Source organism: Coturnix japonica, chromosome 4, assembly GCF_054131305.1.
Source record: "Coturnix japonica strain WE chromosome 4, WE-NBRP24, whole genome shotgun sequence".
Classification (NCBI taxonomy): Eukaryota; Metazoa; Chordata; class Aves; order Galliformes; family Phasianidae; genus Coturnix; species Coturnix japonica.
Window position 1 is genome coordinate 34,989,658 of NC_140666.1, and position 25,081 is coordinate 35,014,738.

Consider the following 25,081-nt stretch of genomic DNA (forward strand, 5'->3'; position numbering starts at 1 on the left):
TGTAGCAAAGGCTACAGAGGAATCAAATTGTTATGCAAGTCATCCCATGCATCAAGTGTCCTCATAAGAATTACCTCTGAGGAGTCGAAGACCGAACACATGGTAAAACTGAGCTCGTCCAGGCAACAGAGATCACATCTCATCACAGTTTTTTTGCACTGTTTGCTTGGAGCAACAGTGTCATGTCTGACTAGTCAGCTCTTTGGCAACCTGCAAACAAGCTGCAGAGCCAGAGTGGGGGTAAAAAGCATGCTGAAATATTTGTTCTCTTCTCAGTAATCCATAAGCAAACCTATAGACTCTAGTTTACTTTAACACTGTCTGTTCACATTTCAAACAAAAAAGACTGTAACAATTATATGTTGCTTGAGTTTTCAAACCATTGCCTCTGTCTTGTAACCTCAGCAAACTTAAAAGAGATAGCTGGAGGCTACTGAGTTGTTCTCACTCATGCTGTCATAACAAGAACAGCATCTGATAGTACTGATAGGTATAGGAACAAACTCTAGGTTCAGGACACAGCATTAGACAAGCAAAAAGAACAATTAGCATTTATTATCTGCTTTAAGCACATATAAAATAAAGATCTAGTTCTAATTCTCCCTGATATAGGTAGGGACACTTTCCACTAGATCAGACTGATCCAACCTGGCCTTGAACATCCTAGGGATGGGGCAACCATCGGTTTTTTAGGCAGCCTGTCCCAGTGCACCACTCTGAGGAAAGATTTTCCTTCTAACACCTAACCTACTTTCTTTAGTTTAAAGAAATTACCCATCTCTCCTATCACTATACTCACCAATGAAGCAGCCAGCTTTCCTGTAAGCCTCCTTTAGGTACTCAAAGACTGCTATAAGGTCTCCCTACAGCCTTCTCTTCTTCAGGCAGAACAACCCCAGCTTTTTTTGTAGGAGCAATGTTCCACTCCTCCAATCATCTAAATTTGTAAACTCATAGCAGCTGGCAATGTATATCCACTCTCAGAACACCTCTGGTACTTGAAAATAAGAATAAGTTTGTTTTTTTTTTGTTGTTGTTGTGTTTTTTTTTTTCCCCCATAAAAATAAGTCATATTACACTTCTTTCCTCTTTTGAAGACACAGATATTTAATCTATTGATCTATTCAGCCAACCTTTCCTTTGTTGGCATTTGCTCAGCACATGCACTTGGGTACACAAGTGCTTATTATATTCACTTAAATTTCTAGCACTTGTACTGAAGTGCTTTTTACAAACACAGCAGTGTCTCTTGTGGTTGTAATCAAAGACATTTGCATGGCATAACCCACTTAGATCTGCAGCTAATGCTGTTAACTATTTTATTTTTCCAACTATCCAGGCTATGCAATCACTGAATGGCAAGCTCACCTGTATCACTAAACACCTGCCAAGAGGAATACTGCAAAATCATCATCTCTCAAGACATTTAAGCTGGGCTGAAGTAAGCAATAGTAAGGATGTAGCATGAAATTGGTTGAAAAACAGGTACATAAACATTTCTATCTCTAATCTTTCTGACACATGGATTATAGCTGAAGTTTAAATTCTGAGATTCACCATCCTAGCATTTATTCACTTCTAACATGGATCTTCTGAAATCTTGCCAAGGGAATGCCACCTAAGGCTCAGTGTCCTCAGATCTCTTTAAAATATGCACAGACAGTAAAACCATAGAAGAGTGAAACAACTTCCTAAAAGGATTCCAGGTCATTGAGTTTGTCTGGAAATAACACAAACTGTATCTGGCCATAGTAGTCATTCCAAAGTCTATTCATGGGAACAGTATTGCCTGACTGCAAGACGCCTTGTCAAATCTAAGCATAATCAGCAGGACAAAGCAAACAAAGTGCAAATATTAAAGATGAAACAATTACTTTTCATTGAATACAGAGGAACAGTAATTACAATCTGATTTTGTTTCCTTTTTAATAGCTTTATGTCATCTATTTCTACCATGTCTGCCTTTGCTGGGGAAGCTGTATGATTAAAATTAATCTATTTCTGGTCTACAAGGTCTTTTCAGTAATGTATTATTGGAAAGGCTCATTTTGACGATTTATTAATCTAATATGCATTATAGAACTGTCATCCCATACAGTTCTGTTCTTTCTTACTGCCAGTTACTTTAGTGACAGTCTTCCTAAACATGCCTCTGGCCAGCAGATGTTTCTAGAAATATGTTAAATGTAATAAAAATGATAAAATTATCTTTTTATAAAAAATCTGTTAGGTGCTAAATTAGTTAGAATGCCTCTACAGAGCACAACATTGTTAAGGGAAGAAAACAGAGGCTGCATTTCATGGTCCTCACTTTCTTTGGCTACCACATTGCCAATTGGAGGTTATGGTAGATAACACCTTGAAATACCTGGCCTTCAAAGTGTCAATTCCCTGAATAAGTCAGTCTGAAAGAGAGCATGTAATCCAAGTCACCTTCAAACTGCACTCTGTATATCCAGTTAAACAATCATTTAAGTGATGTTCCACATTAAGGAACAGAAAGTGAAGGGGCACAATAATAAATTTCACAAATACTGGAAGTGGTGCCTGGGAGGGATTCCCCACATTAAACACTTACCATCCAATCCTCTGTCTGCTTGCCTCCCCTGACCATGGCTGTTTTATGCTTCAGTGTTTGGAACACCAAGAAAATAAAATTTCTACTGCAGACCATAACCACTTGATTATTTCTGAGGCACATAATGTTCATTTACATCTATCATTTCCAACTTTCCTGCTATGATTCATGTGCATTTTCTCTTCTTTTTGGTAATAGTAAGAATTAAGACTTGAATCTGAAAAGCTGCTCTGAAAGGCAGGCAACAAATGTCAGAGGATTCCTAAGCTGGACAGAAAACAGAATTTACTCAAGACACAGATGTAACAACACCAGGTGTGTAGGTGTCTGGCCTAGTATTAGATATGGAAGTTAGTGGCCCTGCCTGCAGCAGGAGGGTTGGAGTGTGATGATCCTTGAGGTCCCTTCCAACCCAAGGCATTCTATGGTTCTATGATCCATCTTCATATTCTCTTTTTGAAGTTTTGAGCAATACAAGTTGTTTGTAAAACTAACATGGCTCAGTCTATTCTCTATTGCTATTGAATTCAGGCAAACTTTATAAATACATATCTATCAAACTGACATCATCCTGAAGGTGTTTTCTTCCCTGCCTTTCTTTCTACCAATCAACCTTTCTTCCTTCATTCTTTGTAATCCTGAAGTATCCTTTTTACTTGCTTTTGAGTCATACTGACACTGAGGATTATTTTTTATTGTTTTCATTGTTTAAATCTTATCCTAACTCCTATTTGCCTTCATCTTTCACAGCCTCTCTTCATCTCAGTGTGCTTCACAGCACATTCTTGTCTTCTGCTCCCAGGAAAGCCTTCTGTAATTCCATCTGTCTTTCAAAGGCACTTACCCCTGCAAGATACCAACCACATCTACAAATACTCTGAGAACAGGCTGCAGGCATAAAGCTATTCTGCATGAGATTTTGCTGAGGATGTCGGAGCTAACTCTATTCCATATCATAAGACTGCACCCCTTCCTCAGCAATGTATGCATCCCAGTTGATGAAGCAAATAGGGACAAGGCATGGGTAGACACAATACTTTTCTAATTTATACCTCCTACATGACAAGGAAATTCTTTGATAGGCTGTTAATTACTTGTATGACCTACTGTAACACACATTTTCTCCATTACAATACCTGAAACTAAGACCTAAGTCGATGCCATAACATGGAAGACTTACTGCAAGAATATAATGGAATCAAATCAGTGATTCCATAACTTTAATTAACATTTTAAATAAATATTTAATCAAACATTAGTAAACCTAGAGTCTGGGGAAAAATTTGCTGAAAGAGTGATTGATTACAGAATAAAAACAATGAGAAAGCACGGGAAAGAACAAAGCCACAGGAGGGTCTGTTTAAGGGTAGGCATGGAAGTGTGGCAGTGATGTATTATATTTTTGATATTGCAATACTGCTGCAGCTACACAGGCAAAAACACAAAAGGTATTCCCACTGTCAATTCTGGACAACTGGGTCAGGTGTAACTGACTCCTTGTCTTCATTCGTTCAGATGCCTGTACAGTCATTACAGAGGGATAAGGACACAGATGAATGCTCATCTTGACTGAAAGTAGACAGAAATTGATGAATAAAACTCCCTGTAGAGAAGAATACGAAGCAATAATACTTCAGCTGGCCTTCACAAGCTAACAGGAATGATGTAGCTGTGCTAACTTCCCAGACAGATAAAATGAGCCCAGGGAGAGCTCCAGAATAATTGTATCTTGAAAGAGTTAACCTTTAAGCTCAGAGATATGCATTTGTTTGCCTTATTATCAAGGTTAATATAAAGCACATTTCACAAAACAGCCAGCAAAACCTGTGAAAAGTATATCTCCCAAATTGGAGCCCTTTTCTCTTTACAAGTATATAAAAAGGAAACCTTAACAATTTCAAGTTAGGACTGCAAGATATTGAAATTTTGGGACACTTCTCATTATTTAATACTTTCATTTAACGTTCAGATCAAAATAATTTTAATTGTCCTTATTAGTTCAGTATCTATAATGCTATTCATTCCTTTGTGGTGGTCATCCAAATGATCCTATTTGTTACATGAATTCTGCAAAGAGCAGATCTGCAGCTCCTGCTCAAAAGTCCCACACTAATCCTCATCTAATAAAAGGCTTGTCGTGTATTAGTATTTAATGAGAAGCTAGTGACAAGATGGAACACTTTGCACTGATATACGTACCTAAATTACTAAATTAATGGATGGATCACATCCAAAAATGTTCTGTTTCATGCAGGACAGTCTCTTCTTTGCATCTGGTCATTACTATGTAACCTGGGATTATAACAGTATCTCTTGTATTCCATCCTTCTCCTTTTTTGCATGATGATTGGACCATGAAGATCAACAACCCTGAGATGGCTTTGCTACTAAGGCAAGGAATCTCCTCCAGAGGTCACTTGCAGTCCAGGTGCGCCTATTTAGAGGAAAATGCTGTGACTGTACAGACAGATTATTCCTTTAATTCCAATTTTGAAAACTCAAGAAGTAGCAAACAATTGTACTGCCCTGTGGTTTTCTGCAGGTTTCTAATTACAACTGTCTCTGATTTTTTTATGTTTTATTTTTTTTGTGAAAGATAAGAGATTTTACATACAGACATACAGTGAAAAAATCCTGCAAGACCCACTAAACTTCTTTTACTATTAATGGCAGTTCTTCCTTTTCTCAAGAAGAAATGTAGATCTAGTTGAAATCAGAGGAGCAGCAAAGCACTTGTTCCAATTCAGTGCATTCAAACAGCAAGATCTATTGGTAACAGAGGCAGCTGAAGACAATGGAACACAGGTGTGAGCCACTTGACTTGTCACAGATAAAATACACAAGCTGCAAGCACACGGGTAAGCTACTGGTTTTCAACCAAGCAGGAAGTTAATTGAATATCTAAGTTGCGAAGAAGCCAGATATGTGGCAATACTTGTAAGAAATGAAATTTGTAGCACAGCATATAAAGAAAGGAAGAGAAAGTATGCTAAGCATATTCAGAGAAACAGGACTTGCATGTAAATTGGTTCATCGAACAAAAATACACCCAGATAATGGCTACCTTAATGTCATCCATTTTTGTCCCAGAAGCAATCCTAGGAAGCACTTAAGTCATTGGAAAACTAATGCTGTTTTGATAAAATGATTATTTATTTATTTATTTATTTTGTATGCAACCAACTAAAGTTACTTTAAATTACCTTTGAGAAATATAGAAAGGTCTCACGAGAGCAGAGGGGCAGAATCCCTCCCTTGACTTTCTGGACATGCTTCTCATGACACAGTCCTGGGTATAGTTGGCCCTCAGGGCTACAAGTGCACACTGCTGGCTCTTGTTTAAACTTTCATCAGTTAGTAGTCCCAAGCCCTTCTCCTCAGGGCTGCTTTCAGGCCATTCACTGCCCAACCTGTATCTGCGCTTGAGATTGTCCTGACGCAGGTGCAGGACCTTGTGCATGGCCTTGCTGAACTTCATGAAGTTGGTTTGGGCTCACCTCTCAAGCCTGCCCAAGTCCCTCTGGATGGCATTCCTTCCTTCTAGGTTGCCAGCAGTACCACTCAGCTTGGCCTGCAAACTTGCTGAGGGTGCACTCAATCCCAATTGGATATCAATCAGAGCCTGCTGAAGAAGAGCAAAACTTTTTATGAAAGTAGGACTATAAGGTATAACTAAATATTCTTCACAAGTGGTAGTGGCTTAGACACCTTGTTTGAGAAGGAGAATGGACTAGGTGACTTCTAGCATCTCTTTCAATCTTTTCTGTAATTTCTTACTACTTCATGGTGAGCTTTCTCGGAAGGGCTGAACATCTGGTTGAGCTAAAAAGATAATTACTTTCAATGAGAGCATGATTCTTATCTCATTAGGTATCTTCAAGAGTGTTGCATAATGCTAAACACATTATCCAGGTCCTAGGGAGCTTTCCCAAGTTAAAAAACAAACAAACAAAAAACCAACAATACTGCAACTGTTCTCTACCTGAAGTTTCATCTGAATGGCATCATGAAATTATTAATGACACTGACAGCTTTTCACCTCTTTTTTGTCATTGGTTTTCTTTTTCTGCTATTTAAAGAAAAAAAATAAAGGAAAAATACAATTCTGGTCTCCTTTCTCATGTTGATAATTCGCTGTCTTCAGGGTACTTGGAAAAAATCCCTATTGTTTCTACATGTTTGCACAGGTAGGAAATTTGACCTTTCATGCAGATTTTGCCTTTATTGATATCGTCTGACACAAGTGAAGACTGCTCCTGTTTAAAGTAATTGGATTAATGCAAACATTCTCTGAGCCTTCCTCAAACTAGTATAAATGGTCTGACATTAAATGAGGTTGAAAACTCCCCTATAAATTACCACTGCTGTTATTAAATTTAATTAAGATAGAAAAGCAAGCAGTTTAAATAGGAATGCGTTGCATAAAAATGGCAGCACAGAAAAATGAGTCTGATGTTGCCATTAAAGGTAATTGGAAGCAAGGGTTTCTAAACAACAATGTAATTAACGGGCTAATGAATACTATATTAAGATTGTTATTAACAGTGAAATCTGCAAACATTCATAGAAAACTAGTTAGAGATAAAACACAATTAGAGATATTACAAGGTAAAAATCTACAATCAAATTAAACAGCACTTTAGCTTCTGCTGATACAGTGCTCCTACCACACAGTAGTAATAAAACCTTTTGCCAATTCACTCCTTTCTTCTATCAAATTCAGTGATAATTACTTTGCTATAAAATGTGTGCTTTGACAAATTCTATCATTCTAAAATTCTGCGTAGATTTCACGAAAGCAGCTGGTATTAGATCTAACATGCCTTTCTCACTGAGTGTGGTTTGTTTCATTCTGTTGCCAAAAAATGAACAACTGTTGTTTGAGCATAAAAACTACCTTTGTGAGTTTGGGCTCAGGTATGTAACTACAATTCCCCATTGTCCTGAGTTCTATTGATAATAGCTGGTATTAGTTTTAGTTAGAAACAGATGCTCTACAGAGCAGCACTTTGATACTAGAGGCTCTTCCGCAACTCAAATGTAATCGGTTGGTAAGAAAGTTAATTAAACAGATTTGTGACTGATCTTTTCTGGTTGATTTCTGAAACATTTTTGTGTGTGTTGTACAACCTGCTCTAAACAAGATATGTTTATGTTCTGTTAAAGTTGTCTGCTTGCAACGCTGACTAAAAAGATCTGACTTTCAAAACAAGTAGACAAATATAATCTCAATGGACTTAACATATTCAAAAAAGTTAGTGTTTTCCCAGAAACTGTAAGTAGACAAACATATACGCCCCAAAGTAATATAAAGAATGCCAGGTGACAGACAAAACACCTGTTTTTTGTTTGCAGAGACAATGTATGCCTAAATTTCAGGATTTCATAAAAAATCTGAGAGGAAAATGATTAGAATTGAAAATAAATATTTTAGTAGTTGGGAAAATAGGATACAAAACTAAATGCATGATTACAAAAAGGAAGGAAAAAGTAATAAGCACTTTTCAGTAGCCACAATGGACCTAATTTTTTCAGATGACCTTACAAAGAATTCCAGTCTATGAGTATTTTTGCAGTTCAGAAAGGCTCAGCTTTCATCAAGAAAAATAATTTTGAGTGTTCAGATCTGAACAAAATATAAAATTATAAGCTATCATATAAATCAGTATCATAAGCAATAGTCAATCTGCTCAATAGACACATGAAAAATTATACAATTCCCTTTGTCTGTTCAAATAAACATCCGTAGGTACATCCTTAATTGGCCCTCCAAAAGAAACTGGAGCATGTTAAACAAAGCATCATAATACATCTTCAAACCAACTCAAATACGTACTGTGGGAAACGAGAAACAAAAACATCTGGAGGAGACAGAAAGAGAAAAAAAAAAAAAGGCAATGGCAATCTGAAGGGGAAATGTGGTTTAAATAAACCCAAGGCCACCTTGTATCTGTCAACTCAAAAATGTTAATTTCTTCATATTCAAATATTTTCTTCACAGTAATCACTGTGACATAGAGAAAATTGTAGAGCAACTATTCCTTTGCTGGCATCAAAGACATTGACTCATTTTAACTAAAAATTCCTGTATTAAATTTTTGCTTCACTTTCTTTGGTAAAGCCAGAATATTAAGTTTTGTCTATGCTCAGTTATGTGGACAGAATGAAACAGTAAAAATATCAACAAACTGGTCAAACTGAATTCTGAAAGAAACTGCACCTTGCAAGATAAAAATTACTTCAGCAGCTCCCAGGTGAAAAGCTGCATTTGGCATACACATTTTTAAGCTTCCAGTCCCCTGAAAGGAAAGTGTATACCTTTACTCTTAGATTGCTATTGAAGTGAAATGAACTAAAGTAGTTCAGTCCCCAGATGGGAGACAACACACTGTGGGCATTCTAAACTTTTTACCTATACATATTACTTCAATTGCTTTGCCTTCATTTCCTTATTCTCTCTACCCTTATGCGGGTTCTTATGACAAGTTCAGATTTATGTAAAACACTTCTTGGTTGTTGATGGAAATGAAATGCGATAAAACAAAACCCATATTATACCACTAAATAGAATAACCCAGAGGAATCTTCCCAAAATTGAGAGCAAAAGCAGAACTTTTAATTCAGGCAAGAATGCTTTGTGATTGAGCCTTGATACTCCTCAAAGCCAGTGGGAAAAAGCACCACCTGTTTCAACAAACTAGAAATCAAAACTCATCTTTACCTCAGAGTAAAGGATCATCTTAGTCATGCTACTGACAGTAATAATAAAAGGTTTTTTTGAAGTAGTCAATCCTTTTTCTGTTCTACTGCGAGTTGCTTTATTTGTCTGAAAGAGATTGACTTTTGTACAGCTCAGAAAATAGATGCACACACTGTTTTAAGCTACAGCAGTAGCAAAGATTCAGTCCAGCTAGCTTTCTATCAGACAAGGCATGTTTCAGCAAATTTAGGGTTATGTGGGGTTAGTGTGTTTCAGTATATTTAGAGCCACATGGATTTATAAGCATTAAGTCATATATTCACAGGCACCGACTAGACTTGCTCTTCAAATTACAGTCTGTTCTATTACTGGGTGCAGTGTTGGCCTTGGCAATGAAGACAACAACATGTCAAGAAATCTAACACTCCCAAATGATGAATAGACGACTTCTACCTTCTGCAATTTCTGTTTCTATCTCTCCTCTGTGTGCAGAGCCCCATGCTTTTAGGCATGGTGACAGGACCAAGAAGTGAAGGATAAAGGGACATCTGTGCTCCTTAGCCTGAGATTTTCTCCTTGTTTCTGTTAACAGATGATATACACAAGAGATATTTCTATCTGCTACAGTCACCAGCACATAATTTAACATTTACATTTTCTTCAAACCATTGACTGGCTCAACAAAATGTTGATTTGTAACTTGACAAACCACAGTTTGCACAACTCTTTTCCTTGTTGATGAAACACTTTACTTCCTGGATAATGTTCAATCAGTTACACTCATGAAAAGCTCATCCCACAGTTGTTTAGGTTATAAAGCTCTGAAAAAACAAAAGTTTAATTTCTGTAGAACAAATCTCCATTAACTGCAGACAAAAATAATCCATGGTGTACAGATATAAGCTGAGCAAAAAGTTAAATTTTTTAACTATACATATTTTTGGTCTAGTGTTCATTAAGATCCTTCATTTACAGATGTACAAGGGAAACAGTTTGAGGATGTATCTAGTCAAGATGATGAAGCTTATAAAGGTCAGTTAATGTAAAGTTTCACATACCACTTACTATGAAGTGCACATAGCAAATAATTATTAATTTCTGGCTTTTATATAGGCTTTTAAATTTAACATGAAACAAAGAGAATACTTGAATTTGTAGTACTGTTTCCAAACACATAAAAGAAAGCGATGCTAACAGTCAAGATTTGTTCACAAAAAGCGAAATATCTGAATTTACAATGTAGGACTTCTGTACCAGGTGCAAAATACCTTTTTGCATGACTGACTTCTTCCACGCAAAAAAAAACCCTGCATCCTCCTGACATTCATTGGTGTTTGCTGAATATTTGTGGAGACCAAAAAGTGGATGTGAGCAGAGTAAGAAACGGGTGGTGAGTTTCAGCAGTAGCGACAGTATCCTGAAAGACATGCCACGTTCTTGATGGCCAGTCAGATTTTTATGAGCTTGGCATGCAGGCTCTTGTTCATTGCTGGTAAATAGACATTGTTAATGGTGGTGGCTGTGTTGAATAATAGCATTTTGTAGCTGAGAATTTGCTCTATCAAATACTACTATTGTACTCACTGTATCTGTTGGAGTTTCCATGTAAGTAAATAAGAAACGTTACTTCTTATGCCTTATGCATCTGTTCACTGTATCTGTCCAACAGACATTATGATACTTTTACTAACCTGAAGCTTGTCTAAAAACTTGCAGACTTTACTGGACTATCCTGAGACATGAAATTGTTGACCTGCTCTCAGCATTTACCTTTTTTTTCTAATTTTGAAATAAATAATCAGTTTCCATTTCCTTTCAACATGTCCTTTTGGCCTCTCTTCCATTTTGAAATAATGCTTGTATATTTTACTAGAATAGTCTATTATTTCACACTGTCCCACTGTGAACAGAGTCAAAGGTTTTAGAAAACCAATTAAGTTGGTTGTAGTTTTTAAAACACAAATCTTTTTAAAGCCTTAAAGATATTATCTGCATATCTGCTAACTCACCCTGTTAATCTGCCACATAGAATCATCAATTTTTTCAAGTCAGTGCTTTCTTCTGTCCTTGTAATTCCTAGATATGAAGATTTTCTGTAAATCCTCCTCAAGAAATCCATGTTAATGGTTTCACCCACAGGATCGTTATTCCCAGTACTGACATTCACTCTTTAAAATAAGCTTATGTTTCTACATGACAGTAATGAAAAACTGAACTTCTCAAAATGAAAACTCATCTTAGGAAATCAGCTCTTTCCTATAAATATCTATCCCATACATGCCAACTGGCAAGCTACTTTTTATTTGTTACAACCAGGAAAGAAAAGAAGGACACAGAACATTTCCAGAGGAGGGCCACCAAGATGATAACAGGGCTGGAGCGCCTCTTGTATGAGGAAAGGTTGAGGGAACTGGGATTGTTTAGCTTGAAGAAGAGAAGGCTCCATGGAGTCTTCACTGTGGCCTTCCAGTAAATGGAGCATATAAACAGGAAGGGAAAAGATTGCTTATGAGAGTGGATAGTAATAGGACAAGGGAGAATTATATTAGGCTGAGTAAGGGGAGGTTTTAGTTTAGATATTAGGAGGAAGTTTTTCACACAGTGGTGTCACCAATGGATGCCCTATCCCTGGAGGCATTCAAGGCCAGGCTGGATGTGGCTCTGGGCAGCCTGATCCAGTGGCTGATGATCCTGCACATAGCGGGGGGGCTGAAACTAGATGATCATCATAGTCCTTTTGAGCCCAGGCCATTCTATGATTCCATGATGATCATTTAGTAGCAAAACTGCGGGAAATTATGCCATTTATACTAGTTGATGTTTCCTTGTCTGACGTGAGGATCACCAAAGTCTTAGAAGAAAACTTAAAAAGTTTAAGAAGCATGCTCTTATTAGCAGTAAAAGTGCAGAGAACTGATAGTGAACTACGATAGGAACTGATAGGAGCTACGAACCATGCATGACCTCTACTTAAGACCTGATGTGAATCGCTGTGATAGCTTGCAGTTTTTTCTGCCTGAGACATCTCTGAAGGACATAAGTGTTGTGCTGTTAGGAGTCCCAGCACCCTCACTTTGCTCTCATTCTCTCCCCAGATACTTCTGGCCAGCACACAGTAAGTAGAATAAATTTTGGACTTTGGTTTTGACTGAATATGATACTTGATTTTCCTTCCCTTTGAGAAACTCTGACTGAAGTACTAGGGTCCAAGCTGGCAGAAAAACAGGTACAGAGTGTCTATGTTCAAAATGGGAGCAGAAAGAGTGAGAGCACTACAGTCCAGATTCAAGAATCTTCCATTCTTGAAAAATTACCAGAAGAAACAATCAAAGAAAATGGCAATGTAATTAGTGAGAAGCCAATACATTTTGATATGGACAAATTACACCCAATTGTCCTTCCTTATGTGACAGTTTAACAAGTCTAAATGGTAGAGGAGGAGCTGTAGCTGTCATGTTGGCCTGACTTCAGTAAGATTTTTGACATACTGTTGTATAAAATTAACAAAAGCAAGTAAGGAATTTGCCAGCATTAATGGCATAGTTGGAAGGCTGGACTCAGAGTGTTCCTCACGGAAGAATTAATATAATATAGAAAATGGAAAACAGATGAGTCACCCAGTATTATTTGTGCACTTTCTCTCATGATGCAGTGATCAAATGAAAGCTGTGCTAACAAAATCTCAAACATTACTAAACGAAAGGAATGAACCATTTTTGGAAGCGAGGAGCAGACTGCAAAATAACCTTGAAAAACTGAAAAAGTGGCCCAAAATACAACATGAGAAGAGTGAGTGGAAAAGATGCATAGGCAGGTGCTCAAATAATGAAAGGGGATAACCAGCTATGGCTCACCTACTGGAGAGGGCAGCCAGCTGCAATCAATTGTGTGGTGACAGAAGCATGCAGATGAGAAAAATGGGACTAGAAGTAGTCTACACACAAGAACGGAAGAAAAGCTCAGCCAGAGGTTAGAGGGGAGTCAACAAATCACAAACAGCAACATGAGATTCTGAACAGCTCTTAAATATAGAACAAGTATAAAAACACTCGATCTTTCAACTAACTCAGAGTCATTAGGTGAGAATGGATATTTGAAACACATCTCCCTCTCTGCCTACTCATTCTTGCAGGAAGAAACATCACCTCAGGGCCTGACTTGGAGCAAAATGTGCTCACTTTCCTCTGTTCCTCTAGAATTTCTTCTCACTTCTAAGACCTGATTCTCTATTTTGTGGGATGGTGGTAATGGGATGATTGTTTAGATTTGATGATCTTAGTGGTTTTTCCAACCTTAATGATTCTATGATTGATTTTATGGCCACAGAAGCAGTGTGGGATGGGAAATTTTGGTGGTCTATTCAAGGTTGATAAAGGAGAAATAACATAAGTGTAACTACAGAGAATTGTTACAGTGATGTGCCTTTTGGCATGCTAGCCAAACTGTATTTATAGACATATTTTATTCTGTAGGATTTTATGTATTTATAATTTAATTTATGGAACAACTCAATCCTGGGGAACTTTTAGGCTGCAATGTTGCTAATATGCTGCTGAAATATAACAGTGCTTGTTTGCCGGGCATTAAACATAACACTTAAAATCAAAGGCTCCTCACATGAATCCAATAAGGAACTGAAGATTACTCTGCATTTTTATCTGATAGCTTTTTTCTTCCTCAGATTTTCACAGATTCAGAAACAAACTTCTACTAATTTAAAGCCTTAAATGTCTTTCCCTTTGTTTCGGTTTTGCAAACATAGAAATTGATATGATTTTGCTTGGAAACACTGTCTCTTCAGATAGGAATAGCTTTTAGTTAGTGGCAATAGCTCATAAATTACAACTTGCCAGAAATACTATGCAGAATTCTGAATGGCAGAATATTCATGTCTCTCCACATGTGTCTAGAAATTAAATAGCATTTGTGAGATGAAAGAAGTTCTTAATAAGTAATATGAAGAGTCTATAATTTAGGATATATTATAATATGAAAACTGAGACAGACTATCTGAAGTGCTTTACTAATCATGAAGCAGAAATACCTAGATTTACAAGAAAGTGCACATACATAGTCATTTGTTCAGTATATTACATGTTCTGTTACAGCAATTACTCTGCCACATTGTTATTCTATACTTGCATATTAGTTTTCATGCTGATATGGAAATGTTGGAGAACAGATTATAATTCACAAAAATGCAACCTCATCCCACATACTTAGAATGAATCATAGAATGGTTTGGGTTGGAAGGGACTCTTCTGTCCTCTTTTTCAAGGGTAAGGTACTTTTTTACAGTCACTACAAACAAAACTCACCTTCGCTCAAATGCCTTAGCTATTAACATACTGTGATGATGAATGCCAGTGAGCTGACTAGGAAGTGACTCCCCAGAAGCTGAATGCCTTTTCCTCCTGAGTTACATCCTCTACCTGCCACGCTGGAAGTGGGAGGAGATAAAGTTGTCCCAGTTTATCAGCTATATATATCCACTCTTTCACCTAAGGGAAGAAAACAATAGTACTTTCAATCTCCCGTGCAGTAATTCATAAGACTGATTACTGAGAGTTCAGTAGTTCAGCTCTGCAAAATAAAATCAAGCACAGCAGGAGGAGACACTACTCAAACTGCAGATACTTTCCTCTGCACTCACATGTACATTTGGTTATAAGGACTCAAAAAATTTGGAAATCGGTTTATGAAAATCATTGTGAATATAGAAGTATAATATCTTACCAGTTCATATTTCTTGTCAGAAGGGTTCAACTTCCAGACTGGTTTTAGAAAAGATACAATACTGAGGCAGTATGTGAGAAAAGAATGCTGCCATCTCATCTTCAAGCATTTGGAAATTTACCAATGAAAGCTGGGAATGAGATGAGCCAGCTGGGAACCTCCCTGAAAGTTCCTCCACAAAAGTTGCCATTTTTTTTCAAGGCATGCTGACCTTTGCTCCAGAAGTATCTTCCTTTCTTCCTACATCTTCACTTTTGCTCCTGTAGCAATACTTTGGGTTTCATTTTTTCTCCTCTAGCGTACAGTGACATAACTAGCAACATTTTCAGACAAATTCATTTCAGGAGACTACAAGTAAACCCTAAATAGTAGAAATAAACAAGAGCTGTAGTTTCTTTCACCTGGTGTGAAACCACACAAACAGGTTGGGTGATACTGCTTCAAATCAGGGAGGTCATGTCTGAATTTTCATTTATTCCATTTCATTTTCAAAATGATATCCATATGTCTATTTTGACTTTACAGTTTACCTGATGTAAGTTATTCACAATCTTGACCACTGCTCTTATATTAGTAAATTACAATTTAGTAGCTTTTTGGTAAGAGTTAAATGGTCTGTGTCCACTATAAATGAAACCTGCATAAATTAGAAGGGGATATTTTGCTCCTGAGAGAATAAAAGAATTAATGTATGTTAAAAATTAACATCTTGATAAAGAAATAAACATTTAGATGACTATAAACCATCCCTTGTGAATTTAGGAAAAACATTTTTGTGTAATTAAGAAAAAAAAAAAAAAAGCAAATGAACTATTAAGGAAGTGCAGATGGTACTGCTACCCTGTTGTAATATAGTATATACCAACAAACATTATTTTTGTATACATATACTGTAATGTTTAGCAGCAATCTTTATACTAATCTGGAAAAGTGTATGTTTTAACCTAAGAAATGCCAGCAAAACATAGTTCTTAAAAAAAGAACAAACACAGAGAGACAGTAAAAAAACCCTCCAAAAACTACTGCACACATCTCCATTTTGTGATGTTCAAGTGAAATAGTTTGGAAAGTGACTTAAAAAATAAATCTGAATGAGTTGATCATTGAATCATTGAACCATTTGAGTTGGAAGGGACTTTCAAAGGCCAACTAGTTCAGGTTCCCTTCAGTGAAGCAACAAGCTGCTTCATGTAACAATTTTGCCACACAGCCATCATCTAGAACCACTCTCTGGAAACAGTTCTAGTCCCTGCTTCTTTATTTTATGATGGCTGATGAAGATATAGAAGTCTTATTTAGATCCTTTAATATATTTTCTGAATCTTTCTGTAATAAAATATTATAACACAAAAAAACCTAACTGGTATTTTTTAAAATAAATGGCTTTATAAATAGCATTCCTGAAAAAAATATGCTATTTTACTGAGAATCAGAAAGAAAACACCTAACCCTAGAAGCTCATTTCTTCCTCAATTAGGAGATAGGTTCATTGCTAAAACCTTCTCATTTAACTGAAGAATATTAATTATTGTCACCTCACAGAGTGTGGCATACACAGAATAATAAACAGAACCCAGAGTGATGCAGAAGAGGACAGATAGAAAGTACAATTTTCACTCTTGCCTATGTGACCTCTATGTATTTAAGTGATGATGCCTGGAAACCTTAGAAAACTCTTATGGCTATCATGTCTTAACAAGACTGTAAAGCATGTTTAATTCATTGTAAGAAAGACTTTTCAACTCTATGCAGGACTGCAGGATTACAGCTGCTGTGTATTTGGTTATCATAGACACTAAACCCACACTTATCCTAATGACAATGAGTATTCAGCAACTTTAGAAGGCTAATCTTCTGATGTCAACTGTGCCAGTGTATATACCTCTCCTCCCTGTGATCCCACAGCAAGCTAGATGCTGTTCCCTTTCAGATCTTTTCTGTCCTGCCAGCCCTCTTCCATGGCCATGCTCTTTTTTGGTGTTTCCTCGAAAAGTATTTCTCATCCTCCTGCAGTGTCTGCTTCAAGAACAGGAGGAATTACAGCAAAAAAGCTACAGCTTTCAAATTAAACAAGTCATTGGAGTTCTGTCTGGGAGAATACACAAGCTACAAAGTGGCAAAGGACTGTATAAGGGCACAAACTATTTGCTTCCCACCCTTCATGGAATAAGAGGTAGCGTGCATAGCTGTTGCTACTTGAGACAGTAAGCAGCTGCTGTTCATACTTGCCTGCCTTGTAAACTGGAGAGATATTCGTCTCCCCGTTTTTCTTTTTTCCCCAGGTTTGAGCATTGCTCAGAAATTGAGTTGGGAAATCTGATCCCTGTGGTGAGAATAGTTTCCACATTGTATTTTGTATAAATGCAGTCCTAAATTATTATGTAACAACTGAAAGTAAAACAGAATGGAGCAGGGGGTGGAGCACTGAGTGCTGTCACCAGTGCAAACTTTATCCTGGTTTCCGTATCAACTTGCTACATAGATTTCCGAGGCTTGTAAGTATTTTACAAACTTTTACAACCTCTTTCTTTTTAAAAAAAAAATTTCTTTCTTGTATTAAAGTAATGAGGGAATGTATACTGCTCAGCTTCAATTATTATTATTGTTATTATTTAGTTGCCTTCTAAGACTGTTACAAATGTAAGAGACATACTTTAAGTATTTCCAGCCACCTACCTGGTGCCCCTTTCACCATTTCTCCTGCAGGAGAGGCATTAGAAAGTATGGAAAATTAGTGCTAGTCAGTGAAAATTTGTCACTGTTTATGAACAAACTCACAGAGCAAAGATTAGAAAGGAAAAAAAAAAAAAAAAGACATTTCTGAGAGACTAGTGAACAGAGAAAGGTGAGAGATAAAAGATTGGGAGAAAAAATATTTACCAACTTGATGTATACTCTTAAAAGAATGTTAAATGTATGTAAGGAACTGAAAGCTGCAGTCAAGTGGAATCCTACTGAAAATGGTGTTATGGAGATAGAGTAGCTGATAGCAGTGTACTAGGAAAGTATTATCCGGTTAGTAAGCCAACCAAACAATTACATTCATTCATGAATTTAATGAATTTGCTGTCCAAATAACACTTTCTGCATAATGAAATCCAAAGGAAGGAGGAAAAGGACATGTAGGGGAAGAACTTGTGGAGTACTGTATTTTTAAGACTTGCAAAATTACTTCTGTAAAAGCCAGAAATTCTCCTAACTGTGCATGTACACAATATTGATGATTTCTTCTATATTCAGCAGGTATGTATATGCTGCTTTCCTTTAAAACAGTGTGATACTACAGGAGAAATTCCTGATTATCATTACTTCATTATGTTTTGCTGTGCTTTCCAGATAGACAATAGCACAAAAGTTTCTTTCTGTGTTCATTTCTACTTACAGTTACTAATTTATTTGAAATGTGCTAGGCAAATGGAAAGATATCACTCAGTTATTTTCTCTTGGAATGACACATTAGTATAAACAAATGGAGGTATAGAATTCCTTCCTTTGGAGTTTATTGGACTGTTCTAAATTCCAAGAATATAAGCAACTTTATAGCCTGTCATGATTACTTCAGCCTTACAGATTCAAACAATAAAGATCAACTTTGCCAAACCCTCAGAGTTTAACATTATCTATCATACTGCCTTTAAAATTGTTTGAATTCCCTGGGGAAAAAATATTATTGTTAATTCTATTCTAAGGTGTCCCAGACTTTATCTGAAAATAGAGAAGGATTGCAGAGAACAGAGACACAGGCTGATGTGGAGTTATTGGCAAGTATGTATAATTTGCTAGATTTTTTGTGAAGAATTAAATGTCCCATCTCACTTCAGCTTGCTGCTACATGCCTTTGCATGAACATCATTCAGTCTGTGGCCAGTCATATACTTAGTACACAGAAAGCAGAAATATGTGGGAACTGTGTTCTGTCAAAAATAGCGTAAAATAGATCATTTCTTCAGGGAGGGGTTAGCGCAGGGTATCACTTTCAGGAATCAGGAAAGGGCTTGCAGGAACCAATAAGAGATAGCAGCCCAACCTCAAATGTTGGAACAAATTTGTTAGCCTGTGCATAAGTACATTTTTTATCCCTATTGTTTTTCTACATGGCAAGGTCTTGTTCACCACTACACCATCAGCTAAAGAAGCTAAAACCAGAGATGGTAAATACCCTTGCAGTGTTTATCTGTACACTTTTAAACGCATATAGAAGGATAGTATTTTTAAAGATTATTTAAATTACACCAATTTAATGCACTAAGAATTCCCAAAATGTGCTGCCAGTTCTCTAGAGTCATTGTGTAGTGTTTTAGGTATAACAAAAACAACTCAATCATATTTATTCACTGTGTGTACGCACTAAAATACTTCAGCTTTTCAAATGTATTGTTTATTTACTTTCTTTTCAAAGGGCAAAATTTGCAGACTTCACACATAAACACAAAAAAGGTGCAGAGCAGTTGTTTGTACTCTAATAATTTGTCTCTCAGCAGTTTGCCACAGAATCCCCAAATAATGTATTTTAGTACATGGTAACTGTTCTTTGGTTGCTGTCTTAATAAAAAACATGTTTTATCTATGAGGCCTTTTAGAACAAATTAGAATTATTTTTAGGAGCTGTTAAATACTGAGTCTCCTTTCTTCAATGAGGCAAATCTGGTTATTTTTCTAATACAATTTTATGATGTCATTACCTATAAAGATACCATACATTAAAAAAATTGCTCAGTGTCACTGTCATAGATGGATCATTACTAGTGATCTTTTCTGCACAGGCCGTCATGACACAGTAAAACATACTATGCCAGAAAATGGAAATCCAAGCTGTTATCACAAGTCTATAAATACTTCTTGGCTCTCAATGTGAAGTTGTAGTGAGCTGTATACAACTGAGGTAGGAGGCAAAAATGTCACAGCTTGGCAAGCTGCCTTTTGTGTTTATCAGTCACTAGTCTGCCTTTTAAATTACAGACGTACCTTTCCCTGAGTTTCTGAAGTTTGGAAATTGCTCAGAAATGGAGAGGACAAGTCCCTACCATCTGTTATTTGTTATTTGCTATTTATCACTCTGAGAAATGTCGATGAAGTACTTATTTATATATAAATTATTTTTTTTATATAAGTAGTCCCCAAATTTTTACATTTTATTTTCACACAACCCAGATTTCCAGTTTCCATTCTACAGATTTTGCTAGGATAGTAGATGACTCGCACCATTAACGGATCATGAGAAAATTTGCTCAAAGGTCCTTTTAAGCAGTACTTTTAAGTGTGCTATGATCCCATGCTCAGAATGGAGCTAAAGGAAGAAACACTGAAAAAAAAAAGATATCATTTTCGCCTAAGATGTCTGTACTATCTCAGTGTAAGCAAAGATCTCACATAGCTGGGATCACCTTTTAGATTATTTTCTTTTCTTTTTTTTTTTTTATTTTTTATTTTTTTATTATTTTTTTATTTTTTTACAGAAGTATTTGGAAGTCATTTATTTGCCAGCAGGAGGTTTAGTATATAATTAAACTGTTGTCCTAGCTTGTAGGTTATTAACAGCAGGTAGCAAGCCATCTTACAGTATTTTGTACTATATCAGATGAGATAGGTCTTTAATGGTAGCAAAGGGTGATCACTCAGAAATTGTTGTGACTATAGCTGCTATAAATTGCAACCTATAGTTTAATAGTTCAACAATTAACTCTACCATTAACACAGATAAATCTTCTAAAACTCTCTGATTATCACCCCTCCCCCCCATCTCCCTGTGGAACTGTTTTTGAAACATGTAAAATCATGTAACATGATTTTATGGTTGTGGGAATGGGAGTCACAATAATCTCCTGCAGGCTCATCTACTGTAGCCTGCAGTGAAAAACAGAAAGTATGGTTTGTTTCCTTGCTTGGTGTAGTTTGGTAAAGCTGTAGTTGCTAGGCAATTTTAATTTATGCCGATTCATGGAAGAGTCATTGGATCAAATAGTGTTTCATATTCCTGGAGGAGAATAAACTCTGATACAAGAGTTAAAATAATTAGCTGTATTTGGGGCTGCTATGTGCAGCACAGATTACCAGTATACGGCAGAGGATGAGAAAGAAGGTGGCACTGAGGGTCCACCAGGGGTTGCACTGGTCCCTCTTTTCAAGTCAGGCTGGGGACTCTGGAAGATGACTTTATGTTGCAATGGCCAATATCAGACAGTGGCGATGGCAAAAATCAAATGGATTGGTCTTTACATGATGCCTGACAGCTTACAGCTTTCTTCTATTAATTTTATTTAATTTTACATCATTTTTGTTTAATTGTAAAGAAGACTATAGCGTAGGTATCCTCTGTATATTATAATATAATAACTAGTTACATGAGAGCAAGAAATGAGATTGCACTCTGACACACACACACACACACACATATAGATAGATAAATACAATAGAAAAACAAGATATACTTCTTCTGCACATCCCCATATCTGATTTGCTGCACATTCCTTGCAATGTGTTGTAAATGTAGAATAATTAATTTTACCTTTTTTTTTTCTTTCTTTTTTTTTTTTTTCCTTCCATTTATAGCACTCAGTAGTACAGTATCAATTTGCTTCTTGAACATGAATTAGTTCATTTTCTCAAAAGCCCTGAAGGGTAATGAAATGGAACTTTCTTTTACAAATGAAAAAAGATCTGAAGAATCTAATGATTTGGGGTCTGGGATGTGATACCTGGAGATGAATTTTTTTAAGAGACTGTTAAGCATTCCTGAGGATTGTCTATGTCTGTATATAGCTCCCAGTGTGTTCTGTTGCTGCTGTGATAACTCAATTATTTTTTTAATTAAGATCTGTAGAGGGCACGTATTTCTTCAAATTGTAACAACGTGCACTGAGGAAAACTCCATCTGAGCTAACTGACTGTAAGGACTAGAAATATATTCTTGGGAGGCATGAAGCAAGTCATCCTATAGGCAGACACACAAAGCAACTTAAAACCAAAATTTCATATAGGAGGGAAATTATAGAATCATCAAGGTTGGAAAAGACCTCCAAGGTCATCTAGTCCAACCATCCAAATGACTGACTCTTGTTAAAAATCTGGGTTAAGTAACTTGCCCAAAACACATGGAGATGGTAAGATGAAGTCAAGGTTGGGATTGTTCCTCAGAGCTGCTAAACTACACTGCTCTTGTCATTGAACTTACATTTTTCTTTCTGTTCTCTTCTGCTTCCTTTTGTATACATCTTTTTTTCAAACGAAGAGATTGATATAGTCTCTTTCCCAGTACTGGCATGTTCAGCAAACATAATCCATTCCGAACAGAAATCCTGTGAGAGAAAAAGGAAATTATTACACCATACTATCATTAAAGATTTGGTAACTTTTTGAAGTTGTGAATTCACAGGAAGGTAAGGAGAGTAAGATTCAGTTTTTTTTCTGGAGAAGAATATCCTTCAGTGATCATAAATCCTCCCACTTCTGTTACAGAAAAACTTTTCTCCTCCTTTTTACCTCCACTCTCTCTTATGTATGCCCTTCATTCAGTCATGTTACTCAAATTCTTCTGCTGTGTTGCAAACAGCATCACTTATTCCTTTTCCCTGGTGTCACAGGTTAACCAAAAATCTACCTGCATCCGTGACGGGTGTGTGTGTGTGTGTGTGTGTGTGTGTGTGTGTGTGTGAGTGAGTCCAGCCCCAAAGTGGGCCCTGCAGGGGCCCTAAGCCGAAGGAAAAGGGAAAAGTTAATTAGGGAAAACAGTGACAACGATCTAAGGAGGCACACTTATTTACTAAATACTATATCGAAATACAGGATAACACAATATAATACAATATAATTAAAATTAGGCTAATGAATCAAGTGAAATAGGAGAGAGAATGAGTCCCAAAACCAAGAGGCTTACTGTAACTCTAGGCGAAATGGCTGAAGGCTCCCACAGGCTCTCCTGGACACCAGAACTCAAAAGACATCAGTCAAGCCTGGGAGTGAGATAATATAGTGTCCAGGTACTGTGACTTATCTCTGACCGTGATGTTCTCTGGTATATGTAGTCTTCTTCTGTAAGTTGCACATTTGGTAAAATTATTCATGCTTTATATGATGTTATGATGTGGAATACTGATAGCAAAATTACAAAATTATAAAATCATGACACCTGGCTTTCACCACATTGTTCAGAAAATAAGGTATTTTTTGATACCTTAAGTTCTGCTTGCCTCTGAATATCTGAGATGGAGTATGTTCATTGTGAAGAGACTGCTGGAGGCCAAATAATAATTGCCATGAAATCTCTTCTGTAATTACATGACTAACCACTTGTGACTTTGCGAACTTTGTGCAGATTTTCTAGGCTGCCAAACTGAACACATTACTAAAAAGCAGAGTTTCAACTACATGGTTATAAACATTTTCTTTAGTTCTTTTAGTTCTCTTATCCGCTTATTTGTTTTTGGAAATGACTAAATTATGTTTGATAAGACTTTCCCTATAGGGAATTTCAGATCCAACAATGTCATTTTGATCAAGATGAAAATGATAAAAACAGTTTTATTATTTGAAACATAGCTAAAGCAGGCCCTAACAAAACTGTAAGTAGTAGCACCTTTACATAAACAGAAATAGGACTGATTCCCCATTCAGTGCATTTGAAATTATCAGAGTTTAATTTAATTTCCTAAGAAAATAATGTTTATCCAATCACACATTTGTGCATGTTTCCATATTTTTGCTTCCTTCCAAGAGCGCATTATTTTTTAATCCAGCACCTAGTTTCACTGAAGAATTTACATTAGAAGAGGTATCTAAAGACCATCTCTCCCAACTTCTCAACTAAAGCAGGGACAATGTTAGTGTAGGTTGCCCCAGGTATGGCTAATTTTTGAATACTTTAAGGACAGAGCTTCCACAACTTCTCTAAGCAGCCTCCTTTGTTGTATAACTGCCCTCACTGTGATTTTTTTCCCTTCATATCCAGTGTTTTCTCCAGTTGTTTTACTCTACTTCCCCAGTAACAGTTTATATCTCTCTTCTCTATAACCTCTACATGTAGTGGAAAAAAAAAATCAAAGAGATCTTCTTTGCCTTCTCTTCTCCATGTTGCACAAATAGAAGTCCCTTAGCCTGTGTATTCAGCCTCCAAACAATCTAGTGCCAGACTTTCCAGTTTTGCAGTCTCTCTTGTACAGTGGAGCTACAACTGAACCTAGCACTTCAGATGCAGCCTGCATCATGTGGAGCACCACTTCAGAAACATAATGGATTTTTTGAGCCCTTCATCTTGACTTTCCATCAGATGCTGGTAGTTTAATCCTAATTTAGTCTGTGAGTGGGAGACATTTTCCACTTGTTTAAAGACATCTTCATTCATTTCCATGATCAAACACCCTTCAGCAGACCCTCAGTGTCATGTCCTCTTGCTGATTCCTCCTTTCATCAGGCCTCACGCTCCTTGTACACCAGAGTTTCTTGCACTAGAGCTATGCACCTGCTGGTCTTCTCTGCTCATCTTTCCTTGTATTGAGCAGTCACAACACACTGGTGATGTGATATCTCACCACATCTCTTTAATGCTAGCAAGGCCATTGCCCTGTGTTTATGTGAACTGACTATTGCTCCCACTTCTTTCACAAGGTGGCACACATAGCTATATAGGTACTGCAGGTGGACTCTCAACTGCTATGTTTAAACAAAAGCAGTTTAAGAGCCTTTCTCATCACCATGTTCCACAAATCACCAGCATGGAAAAGCTTAAATTGGGCTTGGATATCTAAGAAACCAAGTCCATTTATGAGTCAAATTAAAACCAGACATTACAACTTCACAGGCCATCTGTAAAATATGAAAATCAGTAAATAAATTAATGGCTTTGGAGATTAATTTTCTTGCAGATTATGTTTCATAAAAATGTTTTATAAAAAATACAAATACTAATATTCAGATAAATGGTGCTGCCAAAATGCCTTCATATTTTTCTGCTGTATGTCTTCAAGATCTTGCTGTGAATACAAAATTCACTATTTTAACAAAAGAAATCACTTGTTTCTCCAACCCCAACACCTGCAAGACTTGCAAGTGAATGTAAAAAAAAAGTTATAAAA

At 36.6% G+C, this 25,081-nt stretch overlaps 2 protein-coding genes across 20 annotated transcripts in view; one reads left to right on the forward strand and one right to left on the reverse strand.

Moving 5' to 3' along the window:
• The window catches only part of LOC107313089 (uncharacterized), a 65,758-nt gene that overhangs the window by 36,625 nt on the left and 4,052 nt on the right, over positions 1-25,081 (reverse strand). The window contains exons 4-7 of the mRNA XM_085544927.1: positions 22,186-22,309; positions 14,597-14,779; positions 5,782-6,200; positions 4,778-5,012 (exon numbers count right to left, since the gene is read on the reverse strand). The gene's annotated coding sequence lies outside the window, so the exon portion shown is untranslated. The remainder of the gene's footprint in view (positions 1-4,777; positions 5,013-5,781; positions 6,201-14,596; positions 14,780-22,185; positions 22,310-25,081) is intronic.
• The window catches only part of IL15 (interleukin 15), a 46,896-nt gene continuing 39,077 nt past the window's right edge, over positions 17,263-25,081 (forward strand). For 7 of the 19 annotated variants that reach the window (XR_014945273.1, XM_085544934.1, XM_085544933.1 and 4 more), the window contains exon 1: positions 18,709-18,779. Coding sequence is in view for 9 of the 19 variants with exons in the window: in XM_085544934.1 (XP_085401060.1) it covers positions 18,762-18,779 (18 nt within the window). In the remaining 10 variants the exon portion in view is untranslated. Of the gene's footprint in view, positions 17,510-18,115; positions 18,258-18,656; positions 18,780-25,081 lie in introns of those variants that run through there. The other 12 variants (XR_014945277.1, XM_085544938.1, XM_015861076.3 and 9 more) reach the window with 11 other exon arrangements.